General features: G+C 42.1%; 2 protein-coding genes and 1 long non-coding RNA gene across 4 annotated transcripts; 1 reads left to right on the forward strand and 2 right to left on the reverse strand.

The window, feature by feature from the left end:
* The first annotated feature begins 77 nt into the window (after nt 1-77).
* LOC105417311 (coiled-coil domain-containing protein 148) lies at nt 78-15,311 on the forward strand. Of its 2 annotated transcripts, none has more exons than XM_011610392.2 (15): nt 78-203; nt 665-861; nt 1,273-1,394; nt 3,167-3,270; nt 4,159-4,250; nt 4,345-4,496; nt 5,094-5,189; nt 5,286-5,467; nt 5,925-6,063; nt 7,974-8,180; nt 12,484-12,624; nt 13,338-13,456; nt 13,831-13,948; nt 14,108-14,239; nt 14,719-15,311. In XM_011610392.2, exons 2-15 carry the CDS (start codon nt 813-815, stop codon nt 14,860-14,862), a joined length of 1,797 nt encoding a protein of 598 aa, XP_011608694.1. In that variant the 5' UTR covers nt 78-203; nt 665-812; the 3' UTR covers nt 14,863-15,311. The 2 variants fall into 2 exon arrangements, with proteins under 2 accessions (XP_011608694.1, XP_029689060.1); XM_029833200.1 differs by having other exon boundaries at nt 3,167-3,232.
* LOC105417310 (uncharacterized) lies at nt 13,529-14,099 on the reverse strand. The gene is made up of 2 exons (XR_965050.2): nt 13,961-14,099; nt 13,529-13,891 (listed from the first exon to the last, which is right to left on the reverse strand). It is a non-coding gene; the product is annotated as an uncharacterized lncRNA (long non-coding RNA).
* On the reverse strand, nt 15,027-17,190 carry upp2 (uridine phosphorylase 2). The gene is made up of 7 exons (XM_003961968.3): nt 17,031-17,190; nt 16,826-16,940; nt 16,576-16,734; nt 16,383-16,497; nt 16,096-16,305; nt 15,870-16,016; nt 15,027-15,734 (listed from the first exon to the last, which is right to left on the reverse strand). Exons 1-7 carry the CDS (start codon nt 17,081-17,083, stop codon nt 15,592-15,594), a joined length of 942 nt encoding a protein of 313 aa, XP_003962017.1. The 5' UTR covers nt 17,084-17,190; the 3' UTR covers nt 15,027-15,591.
* Nucleotides 17,191-19,475: the final 2,285 nt, after the last annotated feature.

Here is a 19,475-nt window from a genome sequence, read left to right on the forward strand (position 1 = left end):
TCTCCGCAGCTCCCTGCTTCCCCCAGCAGAGCAGACCGAGGCAGCGCCACAGTGCATGACGTCAGCGGGAATGTGGGGAAGGAGTTCGCACTCCTGATTGGTTAAGGGGACGAAAGGGGGCGTTCCCGCTGAGGCGCACGTCGTCAGAGAGGATGAGGGTTCCCTTGGTTACGCGGTTTGTCAACGTTAGGAGATAGCATTAGGTAAGCTAGCAGGGCTCAGTGGATGTTTACTGTACCTTTCTGGTGTTTATGCTCACTATATAGTGTGTTTATTTAGTTTACGTCGTACTTTAAAGTGCATGAATCCACGTAAACGAAACTCCTCAGAGTAGACAGTCGCTAAAACAAAACGTGAATGGCTAATTTTTCATGAAATTGTAATAGGATGTTTCCTTGTAGCTATCGTTAACTAAAGCAGCAAATGGCAAATCAATACTATAACAAGTCTTTGCTGCCTTCAATTTGCTCCAATTGTTAATTCATGTTATTGATTTTAAATTCTAACTTTGTTTTCTCTGGGTGTTCAAATTAAAGTCCCTTATAAGGGTTAATGAACAACATTTGACGTATTGAGCAAGCGTGTTATATTATACGTATTATATTAATGGTTTTATTTTAAGGCCTTTTCATTTTCGTTTTATTTCCATTTTTTTCCACATAAGGTCCCAGACATCCACCATAAGTGGCCAACCCTGAGTGTAAATGTTGGGAGGGAATGTCCCCCATTGAGTTGTAGGAATCCACAATATTAGTAGAATCAGTCTTCCATCATCAGATGCATGTGTGGCAAAAGGACAAAAACCAGCCGTTATGTCTGGAACACAGAGATTCAACACAAGCTACAGTGCAGAGGGAGCAGGTAAGGTGGTGTTTAAACATTGCCAGCGTGTGATATATTTGCCCAAACGATGTGTTGAACAGATGTCTGACAGAGTAAAATCCCTGGGCTGAAGTCTCCAGTTACTGTCTAGTCTTTGATGCTTTTCAGAGGCAGTATTGCCTGTGTTTATTCACCTGCCTCTTTGAGTCACAGCTGAACAACTCCAAAAAAAAAAGAAAAAGCTGCACGACAGTTTGCAGCACACTGTCGCCCCCCCCCCCCTCCCAAATCACCCCGCCAAACTCTCCCAGTGCTATTATTTTATCTTTACCTTTTATTTCTGCCTTTGCTGCTGTCAGTATAAAGATTTAACTCCAGATATTAAAAGTAATGACATTGCCACAATTCCATCCATCCTTATTCAGTCATCATTTGCTCTCTTCCATCCAGAAAAACTGACAATACGGATGAAAAATGGTGCTGGCATCTCAAAGTACAAACCAGTTGATTATGAACGACTACAAGCTATTATTGATGCCAAACGCCTGGAGACGGATGCACTCAGAGAAAAGGTAATTTTCTTGTTTTCTGTGTCATGCTGTTGTGATTAAAAGCAAATATGTTATACACTCTACCGGTACTCATTATTGGTTATTCAGCATGAAATAAAGTTAAACCAATAATATCAGTCTTATCTAGCAGCTATTAGAAGTACTGGGCTTCATATATACTTGATTTTCATATAAAATATGTGGGTCTCCAATAATTTTATATAGCACAGAGTTGTGATTGGGTATATAGCCACAGGAAAAAAATGAATTCTTTCTTCTTCTACACCACATACAGCAAAGGGGGGGGGGGGGGGGGGGTTGCTTTCATATATAATATGCATTGCATAACCAATCTGAAACAGAGTAATAATATCACTGCTTCATTTGGCTGCCTGGGATTTTCCATTGAGCAATTTTGCCGTCATTTGACTTAAAGCAAAACAAAAAGTTAAATACTAGAGGCAGTGGAGATAAGGCTCTTAGACCTGGGGTGTTTTAATTGCTAAACTGCGGAGGACGCCTTTTAGTATCATCACGTTGCCCGCGGCACAATCCAACCCCACTTTCTGCATAACCTAGATAAGCTGTGGTTGTGTTCACATTCACTCGCCCTGCTGAAAGGCATCTCCCAGTGGTGATGTGATAGAGGCCAAATAAATGAGCAAGTCGCTTCAAGCAGAGGGTCATTTCCACACGGCATGGTCGCCGCAAGTCGAAGCAAAAACCTTCAGCTCAGGTTTTCAAAATTAACCTTAGTCCCGACCAATGGTGCTAAATTCATTTCTACTCCAAACAAGAAAGCAAATGTGCCACGGAACTGAAGCACATTTAATAAAAACAGAGGGTAGCATTTTCATACTAAATGAGTGAGTGAGGGTTTTGTTAATCTAAGTCACAATTAGTGTATATAGACTCTATTGGGTATATATTGAGTCTTCTGGTTTGCATTTAAGGCTGTAAAAATCACTTTTGGAGGGATTATAAAATGTCTGAATGTTCAGAGAAGCACACCAGTCAGTAATCATCTCAGAAAAATGGTTTATAGAGCATCCCAGCACATTTGGATTCAGCATTGTTCAAAGGAAATATGCAGGTTACATCATATATCATGTGTCCTCATGTTTACATAGTCTGTCCTTTAAGATAAAGCAATGGCAGTATAGCAAAGGGAATCAGCCATTATGTGCCTGAATGAAGCGTGGCAATTCATTTTCTTGGGCAGCCCTATTTTCAGTCTGAAGGCTGCAGATTCTAATAGATGTAAAAGATAATCTCGGGCTGAGGCTAACTGCCCTGTACAATGTCCATACATCCAGACTTCCTCTTCATCAGTGGAGGTGCAGCAAACATGTGCATGATAGAAAATTCAGCACACATGGATTAAGATTTTCTATTAATCCAGAATTGATAGCACTTTAGAGAGATTTCTCTACAATGATCCAAGCCAGTGGTGTGTGTACGAAAACACCGATAAAGGACAATAAATGACTGCAGCGCAGCTTCTCTGAAGGAGTGCCCTCATGATTAAAAAGGAAATCTAATGAAGGGAGATTAAGTCTTACATGGCCGTCACCAGCACTGGAACACACTTCACGTGGTATTTTAGTTTGCTGCTGTTTATTTTTCTTTCCTGCTTTGTTTCAGTTGAATTCACCCAATTTATGAAGCCTCGCACAGGCACAATAATGAATGTATTTATATGTAAACACTCCAGTCCAGTCCCATACATCAAAACATATTCCACTTGCAGTGACAGAGTTTATCCTTGCTTAACATTTCACCCTCTGTTCTAGAATAAAAAGCTCCAGTGTGAAGCCAAGGCAACCAAAGAGAGCGGCGTGTTACGGCAGCAAAGACAGGTGTGGTGCAGAGAGTACTCCAGGCTGAAAAAGGCTGAGTGAGAACCCTTTATTACTCCCTATCATTATCTGCTGCAGTTTTCTAAATCTGCTGTAACACCACACAGTGTTTCCACTTAAGCCTCATTGAGCTCAGGCAGGAATAAGCCTGGAAAAAATAGAGGGTAAAGAGGGGTGGCACACATAAGCTTCAAGAGAAAAATGTGTTGCAGGGACAATGAAAGAGGCGTCAGAAGATTTAAGCTCATTTTCTTGCATCTCTGACATCGAATTTAAGAGTGAAAGATAGGGTGAAGTCAAAGTTTGAGAGATGTGGCGATAAAGGGGACAGTTTGGAGGAAATGTGCGCTGGGGCAGCCGTGCACTCCACCAGGGCCCCGGCAGTCTGGTACCTTGTGATGTGAGAAGGGCAGCTCTAGCTCTGGGATGCAGCCTGGTTGGCCGTGTAATGACCGTCTCTGAGACACCCAAGGTTAATGATGTACACAAGTGTGAGTCTCACTAATGAGCATACTCATAATGACGTGTTGCCATAGGATTCCGCACAATCACCTACGAAATAGGCACTCATTTCTCTGTGGTTGTCTCTATGGTTACTGTACCTGTTGTTATTACTCCCTGTTACATGCTGTTAGTAAAGTCATCTTATTTAACACCTCATTATAACCAATCATAGAATTTTTTCACTTTATTTTAAATAAGGTTTTTTTTTTTTTACCACTGAAGCAAATCCAGATAAACAGTGAATCTCCTAAACATGTTAGCAGTTAGCTAACCTAAGGCCAAACTGAGGCTCTTTGAGTTAATAACAACTGTACACCCTCCTGAATCACAGTAATCTGAGTGTAATTCAGTTCTCCCAGATTTTAGTTTGCTAAGAAATTGTTTTGTTACTCCATTTTTAATTATTTTACACTGTGAAACAGGGAGAAGGCTGAAAAAGATCTCTATGACTTTCTAGAAGAGATTGTGGAGAGTAATAAAACAGATCCTGACATCAGTATCCTTGGAGATTATGGTAACTACCAGTTGTGTTATAGAATCAGTGACTGCTGCTTTCTGTTAATTACTGTGTAAATATGAATATCTTTCACACCCGTGCCGGACGCTAGCGCTACTCCTCCAGTCGGAGCAGGATGCCTTCCGGGATGCCACGGTAGAGCCTATTTTTCAGCTTAAGGAAGACCTGAAGATTAGACTGGCTGAAGAACAACACCAGCAGCGCAGGGCCCATCACCCAAACTGGGAGCAAGTTTTACAACAGGTACTGTGGAACAATGACCTTTGGCTCTGTCACTAACCGTTGTGCCTTCAGTGCTGAATCTTAAATCCTATCATTCACTGCAGAGACCCAATGAAAACAGCCCTGTGCATCTAATAGTAGTGTCAGCCCTCGGCTGAGAGGGTCTCTAAGGAAGAGCAGGTCTGATCTCAAGACTGTCTGCTTGCCTCTCCTCAGTACTTTATGCATGTGTGTTGGTTTTTAAGCAGTGACACTGTTGTTGCCACTTGATTACATGGGAACAGTAGAATAAGTGACTGTGAGTGCTGTAATCATTTCTAAATTATAGTTATATTTCTCATGCCAAACTTGACACCATACAAAGCGCTGGTGTTTTTTCGTTCAAGATTGTCAGTAACTTTATATTTTTAAGCCGGTTTACGGTCTGAAATACAAGCTAAACCTTGTTATTTGTCACTAATAAGCAGTTAGTGACTTCTAATCACCCCACTGAGAAATGAGTGGAAATCTAGATATGAAGAACTGGAGAAAAGAGTTTCTTACCCAAAAGATTATCCCTGCCAGTAGAATTTCAAAATAATCAGGGTGAGATCTTTTTTTTTTTTTTTAAATGAACAGATACAATTTGTGAAAGATCAGCAAGCTGGAATAAATGACAAACTTGATGAGGAGTGTTTTTCCTTAGAAGAGGAGATAAACTCTCTCAGGCTGGAGGTCAGTGTCCATCATTGTTGTACTGAGGCACGATCGCTACAATGTTAAAGTCAAGGTTTATAAAATCGTACTGTAATATTGCATCCTCTGCTGCAGGAATACTTGGATCTCAATTCAGTGAATCTTGTAAACCTAGAGGACGTTCCAAAGGAAGTCCTGGATTCAGACTGCCCTTACCCTGAGTTGAAGGCCTGCCTTCACTTCGCCTTCCACTCCCAGATGGAAACATACCAGAAAAGGCTGCAGACTCTGCAGCAGCAACTAGGAAAAATTGACAGGCATGTCTGACAGCTGGAGGTCCAGCTTTGCTTATTTTTAATACCTCTAAAAACTTGTATGTGCTATATTAAAAGAAATGACACTTTAATGATCCCCCCCCAACAAACGTGTGTACCGTATAGGTAGAACTAAGGGGGCAGATATAAATGACAGAATAAAAGCACAGCAGTTCATCAGTGTTAGAAGCACTGTCTGCAGAAGCAGGCAGTTGTGCATGACACATCCAGCTCACTATGAGGTTGATTAATAACACAAAAGACACTTTTATTTAAATACAGTCAATATGCAGCCCTGTGAGCAGTGTGCAATTTATGTTTTCTTTTGTTTGAATATGAATAAAGTGGAATACTGAGGGCAATAGGATTATGTTTTCTTGGTAGGCTTTACCAACATCAAGACGACAATTCTAAATAAATGGCCTGACAAAAGCTTTGATTTCCTCTTTTGATTCTGCAGGTTCGGTGGGTGGTGCACAGACGATCACCAGCGGTTCTTGTTCACTTTGTCTCAGTACACTCGTGGCATTGCCAACAGCAGGGAACTCTGCATGGACATGCTTCAAAGACTCTTTCCTGACAGAACTAGAAAACAGCTGGTCAGTACTTTGACAACATATGTGAGAGGAAAAATATATTCCTCCATTACTAAACTGAGAATAATAGTTACACACATAAAAAGATAATCTAATGTACTCCTGATAAGGTTCCTTTCCTGGTCTGAGTACTAACCACTGGGCAAAGGGAGGTTAGATGTTTCAGGGGCATTGGTGTTCACTTCCCGTGTGTTGCTACCCCAACCCTCCTCTCTCTGTCTCTCTTCACACACACACACACACACACACACACACACACTCACTCTGAAGCATCCTCCCAGTTTGAATCTCCGTCACCCTGATCAATGTAGCTTAGCAGCCCGAGTAACCGCGTGAACAGACACGGAGACAATGATCCCCTCAGCACGCCACAGGATGCACCATGTCACCCACTGTGGGCGCTGAGCTCACGCCACCGCCCAGTGTCACCATGACAACCGTCAGTGCCGCTCTCCTTGTGCACCCTCGCCAAGAGACCTGTCTTCATATCAGTTCCAGCTGGGTGGTGCATCGCATTTAAAGCTGTGATTGTTCACCCAGAGGTGGGGGGGGGGGGGGGGGGGGGGGGGGGGTGAAATTGATGTGTTTCTCAGCAGTTGGCTCCACACTTTCACAGATGCAGACCCACCAATGATGTAATGCTGATCCAGACAAACTCAGATAGCAGGATTTTGGACATACGTATGTTGCAGATAATTACAGATTAAGGTTGCTAAGAGAAATTACTAATTGCAGAGAAATTGTTAAAGTGTCTTTTCTGGGGTTATTTTAATTACCGATAGAAATCTGAAATATAAGTAAAGGGCATTTTTCAGAATCCCAAAAGCTCAAAAGGATTTATTTCCTATTTGAAGTGAGCTGGATGATCATGAATCTCTGGAATAAATTGGAAAACAGAATCCTGTTATTCTGCAGCTTTCAGAACTGCAGAATGGCTGCACCATGTCTGGGAGCTCTTGCCTGTCTTACCAGCTACATCTTTAACATGGCTATGGAACTGCCTGTATCATGCTTTGATGGGAGGTTTAGCTAATTAAACAGTGAGAAAATAAGCTACATCATACCAGCTGGTTCTGACAACCTTGTTTGGATCCAAACTACCAGGTCCATATGGGTTTTATAGCACAGGGATGAAAACAATATCTTAAACATATTTCTTCTAATTCCACTCAACAGGTCATAAGTAATATTGGATATTCAGTCATTTGCAGACAACACGCTCCCCCAAATAAGAATCCACCAACGTAAGAATGCTTGCAGTAGATGCTTCTATGGTACGCTTCATAACTCTAAAGTTCAGGGGTCACAATAGACAAGTGAGGAAAAACAGGTTGATCTTTGTTAAGTTCTGTCTCGCTTTAGTCAACATGATTTGCTTGAACGCTTCAGGCACTTCTGTTCTGTTGGCAGCTCAGACAGCGCACATATTTTCTGTAAAACCAGCCAAGCATCTAATGCCATCCTACCATCAGTTAGCCACTATTAGCCCGTAGATGAATATCATTCCATCTATTCCAGTGAAGCAGCCAAGTGATCCAGCCTCCGTGAGCGCTGACACAATGATGAATAGCTGGAAGAATCCCTCACATAGAAAGGAAGTGGTTTTTCTCCCAGACATTTCACAGCCAGAAGACAGGAACCATTTTATACGATACTGATGCTGGTTGTGGTATGGAGCTTCCCTATGGTCTCGCTGATCTTGTTATAAACAGAATAATTTATTTATGGGTGTCTGATTGTCATTCATTTGGTACAACCTGATGTTAGGTGTTTAGGCTGCACCTGTTGTTCTTCATATAATCTATGTCTAGTGTTACTAATAATTAACATAATTAGCTCAGCTAAAGACCTTCTGTTAAGCCTTTCGGTCATCCAATCCTAACAATGGCTTTTTTATGCACGTGGTTTTGCAGCTGGAGCATGAACGCGTGTGGGACATGTGGCGCTACACCCATTTACAGCTAAAGGTGGTGACCCAACAGTGGCAGCGAGACTATAAAGAGCTTGTGAACCGAGCCCTAGTTACTCTGGAAGAGGCAAAGCATGCCCACCAGGAGGAGCTGAAGCTCCAAAAAGACCGTAAGCATCAGCGGGACGTCTGCCTCCAACTCAGAAAAAAGGTTTGTGCCTGGAATTGTCACATTTTGAACCCCAAAGCTTCCTTATTAATGCTGCAGTTTCCTGCCACCAACCACATTCAATCGCAGCAGGGAGGGAATCTGTAATTCAGATACGATTCCTTCTGCCGCTTATCCAGAATAAGCTCTCTTTTACTATCCTCCCTTTCTTTTTATAAATCACATATGCTGTTGGATTGGACGGGGTTTCGCTGGCCTGCGGCATTTTACTTTGTTGTTTTTCATCATGTACCATGTGAAGTTGTTGTGATGTCTGGCAGATCAGATCAGCTCAGCGTGGTGACTGACTGGCTTCTTGTGTGTATACAATAGTTCCCCTGATGAGGCTGCATATAACACCAGGCTGCCTGACAGCATCTCTTGCCTTAGTCGCCACTTGGGAAGGGCTGTGAATACAAACAAGCTCATAAGGACAGTCTTACAAACATGGCGCTGCGGTCTCAGAGGGATTCTGGTTCACATTCGCACATCTGTACAAAATTGAATTTTGATTGAATTGAATTTCTTGTCCCTTTTTTCTAAATTCATTTTGAATTCCTTCCTTGAAATTTACCTTAAAGGTGCTAAAATGTTGACAGCTACCTAGAATTAAACTTCCCCACAAGCCACAGATGCACAGTTGCATAAAGCATCAATAGATGTGTACTTGTGCTAAAAAATCCATGCTCCATTCTCCGTGATTTTATTTTTCCGTTCTTTTGAAACTTTTGTATTTGAAATGGCTCTCTCGGCTTGTTTGACGAATGATATAATTTCCAAAGATGGGTAACAACAAAATTGATCCTACTAAATCTAAAATAAATAACTGTCTATAACTCTGTTTTTTAAGAAGTTGATGATTAGCTATTAATGTTATGAGGCTCTCACATAGAGAGGCCTGTACAGAAAAAGTGTGTGAGTTACTGAAGAGGCTAAAAAGAATAATTCTGCTTTCTTTGCAAATACAACTCACACAGCTGATCATTAAATCGAATTGAAATGTTAGCTTAGAAAAAACTGTATAGGGGATTATTGTGTTAATGTTTAACACTTTTCTTTCATTATAGGCTACAGAATTGCCCATTTGTGACTCTAGTAACCATTCCTAAAAGTGGTTCTCATCTTTGATATAAATGTTATTTCATTTCTGTGACTTTTCCACAGCATGCGCTTTGTTATCCACGCTGATGTTTGCATGCGTGAGGAAGCTCAGATGGATGCCAGTCATTCTTTCCACTGCCTTTATCATCCCAGCACATTGACTCAACAGCGAGACAAGATGGATCTGCTTGTCTAATGCTTTATTCACTCCCTCTGACCCACGCAGCTGCCCTCACTGCTGTACGCTGCTCTAAACAACTCCCAGTCTACACTTTCAATTTATTTATGGTGTTTATGATCCTGGTTTAATTTGGTCTTGATACACTTGCAGCACATAGCTGTCAGCCAAATGTATTAAAACGTAAACGTTTGGATCATTTAGAAGGAAAGAGTTTATATTTAAACTTTCACCAGATAAATGTTTTTTATATCTGTTTACTCTGAGCCAGGAAAGTCATTAAAAAAGAACCTTTAGGTAACCTATGGAAAGTCTACTGTGTAGAGTTCAGTAGGGGAACCTAAAGAGAGCCCGAGGCAACAAAATACAGCAATTGCAACCACAGATCTACAAACATTTCCATCTTATTCTGTGAAACGCTGTCCTTTGTGTCAGTGATGATGCCATGTTATTACACACAAAGACTTTTTACTGACCATTCCCACCAGCGGAGCCAGTGCCAGTGGTCATCAACAGTCAGGAGGCAAAAACCATGTTGGATCTTGTGCTCTGGCTGATGCATCATAATAATCATGCAAATGAATAGAGAGTCGGCTGAAACGGTGGAGTTAACATTATTTTTAAATAGATAAATACGACAAAGTGCTGCTGTGAGGGCACTGGTCTGTGGATTCTCTGTTCCTCCAGATGGGAACGCATATTAGATTCTTATTTGTAGTCGGTCGTGACTTTATTGTCCTTTTTGAGGAGTGTGGCAGCTCAGCTGACATCTGATGGATGTTTAATTGTACAAAATGGCTGAAGTTTCATTTCACCGCAGCTTCTCGAGAGCAACAATTAGGACCTGTGTGGACAGAGATGGCAGCCATTTTTTGACTTTTGAAATGAGATGTAGAGTCGTGGGACCATGGAAGCTAAAATGAAACAAATTATTACAATAACTAATTAACATTTTCACATGATGTTCAGCTCATCCCATTCCAATTTTTCAGCGAAGAAAGACTAATTAAATCAGATGTTTGTTCTGCAGTGCGGTAGCGGCTGTGATTAGCTGGCATTGTCACTGTCTTGCTGCTCCTTTCAGCTCCCACTTGTGTTTGGCTCCAAGGCATCTTTGATGAGCGATTGTGTTTTCCACACGAGTAAATAGAGCCTGGAGGGGAAGGCAGATTGATGCTATATGCTCAGGTGGGAAACAGGTCAGAGGGAGAAGGGGACATTTAACACCATTGCACGTTTCTCCCCTGTAACAAATTCACATTATTTGAGGTAAATTGCCTATTTAAGAATCCTTGATTGCAAGTACAGTTAAAAAGAAAAGGTCTGAATAATCTTGCCTGACAGAGGAAATCATGAGGACTGTAGAGTGACTAAAACAAAAGAATTAGTGCAAACTGCAGTGTGATCATTCTTTTGTTGTTCTGACATCTCTGCAGTCATTTTTCCAAACTCATGGAAATGGATGGATGCTCATTTTCCTTTGAATCCGCAGAAAATGAGTTTTTTGTGACAAATGACTGTAGACCGTACATAATGACCATTTTATTTCCATCATGCGAGCTTTTATCTTGCTGCACAAACATGAAAGATATTCCGGTGAATTTTGAGTTGCAGTTTGTTCTTTAACCTCTGCTGTCCATTGAAATTAAATATTGAAAATGTAAAAAAAACAAACTCCTGTTTGGTGCTCTGTGAACTGGGCCAGAGGAGACAAAGGAGGCCAGTTGTTGCACATGCTCAGCACACTGCTTGTGCTTGGAAGCTAAGGGTTAGTCATATCTCTTTAGTGGAAACGTGAAGGTTCCAGTCATAGGACCCAACATGTTGGCTAGCCTAATTCTTTGGTTCTGCACACTTTGGTTGAGAGAGGAGCAGAACTCAACTGATCACCACCTGCGGATGAGTGGGACCACTTGGAAGTGGAGTTTAGTTCTGAACAAGCAGTAATGCTGGCGTAGGACACAGTCTTAATGGTTTTCAGTCAGAAAAAGGGGGCATACCTACTCCAGGTCAGAGAACAATCGCCTCAAGTGGAGGAGTTTGATTATCTTGAGGTCTTGTTCACAGAGGAGGAGCAAATGGAATGAGTAATGAACAGATGAGAGCTCCCTGCAAAGAGAGAGTCCGGCAAAGCTCTCCATTTTGTGGTCAGTTGACCCTCCTACCCTCACCTGTGCTCATGAACACTGGGTAGTGACTGAAAGAAAAAGGTCAGGGCTGCAAGCAGCTGATGTGTTCAATATAGACAGTGCCTGGGTTCAGCCTCAGAGAGAGGGTAAAGAGCTCAGACATCCATCAGAATGCCTCCACAGTGTCTCCCTGGGAGATGTTTTGATCATCTTCAGGTTCCCAGGGCCAGTTGTAGCCCTTTTGTAGCCATTTTCATTTGTAGTTCATTCCCTTTGAGATTTCTGAACTCTTCTGATGGATCTGTAGGTCTAAAACTTAATACCGGGACATGCAGTGACTCAGCAAGCCTGTCACTCACTATACAGCAAGTTTAGATGATATCTTAGATATAAAGCTGGATGTTGGTAGGAGGTAAATAAAATCTTAAATGTATGTCTGCTTCCTTACTAAAGCTGATTTGAACTAACAATGTCGATGCATTTTCTAAATCGATACTCTTTTTTTAGCTACATATAAGTAAATTGTGGATTTTTTCAGAAAATGTCCCCACTGTGCTCTCCTTTCAAGATCTAAATAGGTCCCAGTATTCACACTTAGCTTAGCAACTTTGCAAAAGTAAACATGTTATTACCAAGCACATTGGGCATATCCATCACGACATTATTGATGTTTTTTGAAGTATTTGATGGTTCAGTGATTTGAAGGGTCTTGTATTTATTTCCCACAAGTGTGAAAGGCAGTCGTGACATCTTCAGCAGCATGGCACTGGGTCCCAGGTGGTTGTCTTCCTGTGACTGATTCTATTCAGACAGCTGATGATGACCAATAACCTGCTTTTTATTTGCCCTCGTCGTGTATTTGCGTGTGTGTGTGTGTGTGTGCGTGCTTGTGTTGTAGCTGCAGCAGTGGCGAGCCCAGCAGGAGGAGGTGGCGACGCTGGAGGGAATTATTGCTGCTAGACAACGAGAGAGAGAAGAGGCGAGGCTGAAGAGGGACCAGGAGAAGGAAATGGAATTCAGAACAGAGCAGAGAGAAAAAGTAAATATCCTTAAGACATTCGTTCCCTCCTGCAGCTTTCACCTCTCATTAGCATTTCTGCATGTGAATAGAGTGTTTTGAAGGTGTAGTACAAGCAATATTGACTCAATTCAATTTAAAATATTATTTGTCAGAAGTATAAGGAATTACTGATGAATATAGCCATATTACATTACCAAAACCCTCCAGATATGAGTAAAGGCTGCAGAGATTCACTTAATTCCATTAGTTAATCGTCAGGTGACGTCATTCATTATTTACATGATACATCACATCTCTTGTAAAAGGCCAGACCTTAATAGCTGAAACGTTTCCTTTATTTGACCACTTTTTGCCACAGACTTTGTGTGCATGCACTTAAACATTTAATTAAACAAATACTCTGTTACAATTATCAGGGTGTCGTTATAATTCATTTGTTATTGTTCTCACAGGTACAACAATACTAGTGTGTGTGTGTGTGTGTGTGTGCGTGTGTGTGTGTGTGTGAGTGAGTTTAATTAACTGTCTCTTCAGGGGTCTGTTAAAGGAATATGAGCTACCTGAGACACTGATTAATGAGGACCTTGAGGCAGCATCGCAGTCTCTATAATTTGCAACAAACGTGTCAGCCTGTTGTCTCTATACTTTTACTTCTGAATCAATCATTAGGACACTGTGAGTACACTTCTTGTAACTTTTGCATTGAACCCCTGGTAAAATGTTTCCCCCAGATCAGGCAGTTTCACGTGAAACAGAGGAACCGGATGTATGTCGTTGAACAGAGAGAAAGAGAGAGACTTGCTCATCTGAGGGGCGTTATGGAAGAACAAGCGAGGGAAGATAGAGAGAGGTGAGTGCCCCAAAGATGCCTTTTGTCTCCAAATGTGTTGACTGTTTTTAAGCTAAAGAGTAAACTAGTTCATTTTAATCTGATGGAAAGGAGTATATTTTATTCAGCAGTGTAATGGCAGAAAGTGTCGACCTGATCATTAAGCAGAGCTTTAGAGGCAGAGTTTCTCTGCAGAGAGACCGGCGTTAAAACTGGATAATGGTGTTGACTCATAGGCGAGGGGGGGGGGGTGAGTAGGATAAAATCAGATGATGGGAGAGACCCTCGGCTGCCTGGAGGCCTGCAGTGTCAGAAGGCAGCGCTGATGGTAGCGATGGCAGAGGGAGAGATGCTGTGTTCCGCTCTAATGTCCACCCCCTCCCTGCTTCCACCAGGGTGCAGTTTCGGGCAGATTTGTTCCTGAAGAGATGGGCAGCAAAACAGGAGCAGGAGTTTCTACGACAGAAGGAAGAAGAGGAGATTCAGAATCGTCTGGAAGCTCTGCGAATTAAGGTGTGTTGTTACCTGCTCTGAAGCACTCATCTTCTCTGGTTTCGTCCTCAGCTTGAGTGACCGTCCCCTTGGCTTCCTCTTGACTGGGACAATACTGCCACCTTGTGCCAGTGGGTAGAAAGAGCTTGATAATAATAAAACCTTTGCTGTGGATCTTAGGTTAGAGTGGTGGCAGAAGGAGACCCCGACAGGATGATGGCACATACGGAGGCTTGGAAGAGTCAACACAGGCATGACGAGTGTGAGGTCCAAAGGCCTCTCTACCCTCTCAACACATACACAGATGCACAGGTTAGACTTTAACACGCTGTGACTGATTACAAAATGACTTTACTGCTGTCTATCATTTGCCCCAGAGCCCTGTCCCTGGGCCCTACTTATTAACAACCTCCAAAGGTCCCCTTCCCTGGTTTCCCTGCCAAAGAATGTTTAGTTTCATCTTGGGTGACACTGACCCAATGACCTCTGCAGAGATGGGTAAATTATGCAAGTTCTGGGCACATCCGTTATTATTAGTGTTTACTTTTAAACTTTGTACTTGACCAAGGCCACCAAGTCAACCTGTGCCTCTCATGTCATAAGAGCACAAAGTGGAGTTCTTGCATAACAGCAGCTGGTGTGCAGAGAAAATCTTTCTCACGAGAGAATTTGCAATTTCAAGAATAAACTATGAACATGTCAGAAAATAATCTGAAATCTAATCTAATTACCAAAGGAAATGCAAGAGCTGGAAATGCATTTATCCAGTGGTTATCTTCTTTATTTTGTAGATAATGTCTGATCCAAGAGTGCGTGCTGAACAGTCTCTGTGGAAGGCTGGGCTGCATCACTCTCAGTATGCTAAGAAGGTCCTCTCCACCATTCATCCCCCCAAACCACCAAGAAGAGATACCAAATCCACACTCAAATTCTGACCAGGTGCCTGTTTGGGTTCAAGTGTCAAATTTCCTTTTTTTCCTTTTCTTTTGGAGCAGCACATCTTTATTTCACATGCACTTCCTTAGTCCTATTGTGATTCAGTACAGGGTTCATTTTAGTTTTATTACTGAGAGAGGTGGAGACAGGAAACAAAACAGACTTAATTTTTGGATTTTTATTGTACTTTTTATGTTTAGTAGCGACTCACGAGGAAGAAAACAGTACTTTATGCTTTTGCTTTTTGCTGATACTAAACCAAAATTTTTATTTGATGATTATTTACATAATGACACACTCAAGACTAAAATGTGTTACAAACCAATAGACAAAACAGCTCACATTAAAAATTTCAAGCTATTCAACATTTTATTTGTGTTTATGTACGTTTTTGCATTTGTGAAAAATATAGATTTATGTCCAACAAAAGCTCAATTTAATCATTAAAATCATGTATTCCATCATTAAATGGACAGAACACAAAAAAAAATATATACACATATGTATATATAAACATATATATATTTCAATCTAACTTTATAGTACAGAAACGGGAGATATTAATAATATATTAGCTATAACCATATAACTCATATTTTAAGTCATCAAAAAAATCCTCTTTTTAAATAAGTCTCTAATGCACATAAACACAGGTTAAGTACAGTATTTACATTTCCACATGTCGGCCATTCCAATATATACATGCAACGTTTATGAGCAGCAGAGTTTTAGACGTTAAGTCCCAGGCGTTTCTTGATAAAGTAGGACACCAGGTTTTGAGGTCTCTGCTGATACTCCACCAGGACGTCATGAGAGGCAGTGATCTGGTCTCCTTCAAAACGATTCAGCAGTGCAACACAGATCACAGCGGCTGGAGAGAAACATCAGACAGTTAAATGCGCACATGCATACATGCACTGGTTATTATCATGTATGGAATCTTTCTGTCTGTGCTTCACTGGCGTTTCTGCTTCCAGGCTTGTATTTTTCTGCCTAGATGAGCTACCTTTGAGGCCGCAGACCCGGCACATGGCTGCAAACACTGTGGACTCCATTTCGATGTTCCTCACTCCAGCCTCGTATGCTTTGCTTAGATACTCCAGTTTTTCTTCATGAGAGAAGGAACAGAGCGCGCCATCCAGTCGGCCTTGACCTGTAGAGATCCAGCATTTGTAACCTCAAGACCAGCTTCTGGGAAAAACCTGAGCGTGGCATGCTTGTGAGGGTGGTACCTTCGTAGAAGTCGTGGGTGCACATGGTGTTTCCAATCACGGTGGGGAAGCTGTTGAGCTCAGAGGAGCACTGCAGGAGCGCGTTGGAGACTCCCTCATCCAGCTCGGTACTCCTGGTGATGACTTTTCCCAGCACCACCTGCTCAAACTGGGGGAGGAAGGAATAGTCCACGGCTTTAGCTGTGATCACCACCGTCCCTGGAGCCAGGCCTACAGGGGAAGATAGCCACGTTTATCAACTCAGTTCTTTTACATCTATTATAATGGGAAAGAGATAAGAACCTCACCAACTCCGCCAGATGTTCCCAGACGAAACAGCACCACATCGCGACACTGAGCGTGATGCAGCAGTTTGATGAGCTCATGCAGCATGATAGAGATGGAAGGGACACCCATTCCATGCTATGACGGAGACAAGATCAGACTGTAAATCATGAAACAAGGATAATGGCCTCTAAAAATAGCTAACGCCACACTTACGCTGATGGAGAGAACTGGTCCCACTTTATACATGCAGTAACGGTCGGTTCCCGCACATATATCCTGGATCTCTTCGGGGTTCCCAGACAGCTTCAGCTCCTGGTGCATGAACTGGGCAAAGGCCTTCATTCGGTTGGCGCTGCCCCCCACACACACAAACTATTGGGAAAAAAAAAAAGGATTGTAAATTGAGTGGCCTTGCTTCCAAAAATGCCCGTTTTGTGTTTCTAAAATCCAACATGTTGCTAACCTTAATGTCTCCAAACATTTCTGGAAGGTTATGAGTCTTTGTGCCCAAGCTGAAGTGGTAGAGAATATCCTCCTCCATGGTGTCCAGGTAGGGATTTTTCACTTGCACATGTTGTCTTGGGGGGGGGGGGGGGGGTGAGACAGAGATTCTTAAGCACAAAACTCATGAAAGTTTTTTATCCAACAAAAGTAGACTAAACACTTACTTGATGTAGTCTTTGTGATCGTTGCCCACGCAGTTGAGTAAAATGGGCGCCATGGCGGCAGCAGAAATTCAGAATAACACTCTCACGAAGGTTGATGTAAATACTTCCAACGCTCGCCGTGGTCCAGCTGATATAGTGGCGCCATCTGACCTTACCAGTGATTGGCTCCAGAGGGAGGAGTACCAGCCATCCAAGCTCCGAGGGAAAAACATCCATCCAACCCCAAACAAACACAACAACATTCATTGACATGTGAAACCATGGTCAGCCTATCATAGAATCATTGCTTTGTGTCCCAAAACAACCCCCCCAACGCAGACTTTAAAAACACATGTGACGCAGGCTGATAATAAGAATGCCCATTTGAAGGTAATCAATAACCGCTCGTTACAACACACTTTCCTGAGGTAAGAAACGAAACCTCCAAATATCTGAGCGGCATCACGCAGGGTTTAATGTTAAACCAGCCAAAACAGAAAGGTGAAATACAGATATTTGTTTTAGATAAAATAACGATTTAATGTCTCAACCACCAGCTGATCCAGTTGACATAGAAATATAGACTCTGTCCGAACTCTAGCTACTCATTACTGAGTCTGTTTCCACAGAACTGCCCGGCAACAGCTGCCATTTAAAATAACCCTTCTCTCTTCTTAATAAGAAATTAGCCTTCTAAATCTGCATTTAAACAGGCCGTCTATTCCTCACATTTATCCCTCTCTTGAAATGAAGTCTCATCAAAGAGCCTCTTTAATAATTGATTTCACTAGTATCCGAAATTTGCAATTAAATTGACATTAAGACTTGGATTGTGTTGTTCTCTGCCAGATGAATTTGTTCCTTTGAGGACTCTTTTGGTGCTCAGAATGGATAAAACTTTTTACGGCTTAGTCTGGGGCCTTTTTAATCAACATTATAAGAGGTTTGTATTTGACAAGTCACTGACTTTTACAGCGAGGGCGGGTAGAACATGCAGATCTGCTGTGAGCCAAAGCAAACAGGTGAATGTTCTGTTTTCTAAAGCACACGGCCTTTATCACCTCAAAAACAGACAAATCGTGACCTCATTGCTTTGAGTTACAAAATGTGTCGAAGCAGATAATGCTAATAACAATGCTAATTAAACAGCCCACTTATAATGAGGCAACATTGTCCTTGTGTAAGCAACACAACCGTCTGAAGCCATGTGAATCCCAAGTAGTGAATATGACTGTGTTACTACCCTGCTCAGAGGTGTCCAGACCCAGTCCTGAAGGGCTACAATCCAGCTCGGTGTTCCATCCTAACAGGTGAAAGCATTCTCTGCCTGGTAGGACTGGGGCTAGACACCTCTGATCTAGAGTCAGAACTGTAATATATAATATATACCTTTACACTGACACAAGTGTGTTCGAACAGAACCCGGCCATGTTTCTACAGGAGCCTGGAACTGAAGCTTTCAGTATTTATCATGGCGGAGCAGACATGTTCTGTCACTACTTGGGGACAATAAATTTCCAGTGCTGTTTTTTTTTAAATCTTTTTTTGGGGGTTGGTAATTATTTTAAACATTTACAACAAATATCTAGAACGGGAATATTCACGGGTGCAGTTGTGGAAAATTCTTCCCCTGACCTCATGTCTTTGAAACAGGAGGAGATTAATATATTCGGAATTGTGCTTTTAGTCACTGGTTTGAGTCTAACTTTTGAAAGGACTTCAGAACAGTTGTATAGTAGCAGATGATAGTCCCCCAAGGTAGTGCTGGTGATTATGTGAGATTTTTAGCAGACATTACTTAAAATGTTGGATTTGGATATTTAGACATGTTTGTCACCTAAAATGACAGCTGTGTCCTGAGAAAACAAGATGGCTCCGTGTATTAGAGGGAAGAAAAACTCTGGGGGGTGTGAATTTACAACAACAGCACCACCTTGTGATGGAATGAGCTCCCTCTCCTCGGGTTGACTGGGCTCAGGCCTGAATTGGCCATCTGGATTTCACAAAAGGCTCATTTCCCGACTCCTATTTCATCCGTGCACTTCACATCTGTTTAGATAAAGAGAACAACAGCAATTCAGTGTATTCAGCACCGCAGCATCACTGTGTGCTCGTGCCTCTAATTGGATATCATATCATCAGGGCCAGATGGGGGATCCAGTAGGTATGAAGCTCTTTTTCATCAGAAACTGATGCAGCCGTGCACGTCAAGGATAACAATGGTGAGCACTGTTGGGTTCACTGCCCATCTAACGCCGCCATTTGCTGCCAGCCTTCATCCGCCAGGATCTGCAGATACCACAGGACTTTACATTGTTCATTCTCCACAATATCTGGAGGAGTCTTCATTTCTGAAACCGGACCTTTCGGTCAATGTTCCTGTACAAAGTTCTACCTACTTGGTTGTGATTTTCCATTACTGCCACTCTTGTCCACATCTCAAGCAGCTGTTATGTTTGGACGGTC

Source organism: Takifugu rubripes, chromosome 1, assembly GCF_901000725.2.
Source record: "Takifugu rubripes chromosome 1, fTakRub1.2, whole genome shotgun sequence".
Classification (NCBI taxonomy): Eukaryota; Metazoa; Chordata; class Actinopteri; order Tetraodontiformes; family Tetraodontidae; genus Takifugu; species Takifugu rubripes.

What these genes read in the sequence shown, in the direction of transcription:
- LOC105417311 (XM_011610392.2), top strand. Translation starts at nt 813, where the DNA reads ATGTCTGGAACACAGAGATTCAACACAAGCTACAGTGCAGAGGGAGCA. An exon ending in CTACAGTGCAGAGGGAGCAG is followed by an intron (nt 862 to 1,272) that starts GTAAGGTGGTGT and finishes TCTTCCATCCAG; the next exon opens with AAAAACTGACAATACGGATG. An exon ending in GAACAGAGCAGAGAGAAAAA is followed by an intron (nt 12,625 to 13,337) that starts GTAAATATCCTT and finishes TGTTTCCCCCAG; the next exon opens with ATCAGGCAGTTTCACGTGAA.
- upp2 (XM_003961968.3), bottom strand. Translation starts at nt 17,083, where the DNA reads ATGGCGCCCATTTTACTCAACTGCGTGGGCAACGATCACAAAGACTAC. An exon ending in GATCACAAAGACTACATCAA is followed by an intron (nt 16,941 to 17,030) that starts GTAAGTGTTTAG and finishes CCCCCCCCCAAG; the next exon opens with ACAACATGTGCAAGTGAAAA. An exon ending in GACCAGTTCTCTCCATCAGC is followed by an intron (nt 16,498 to 16,575) that starts GTAAGTGTGGCG and finishes TCTCCGTCATAG; the next exon opens with CATGGAATGGGTGTCCCTTC.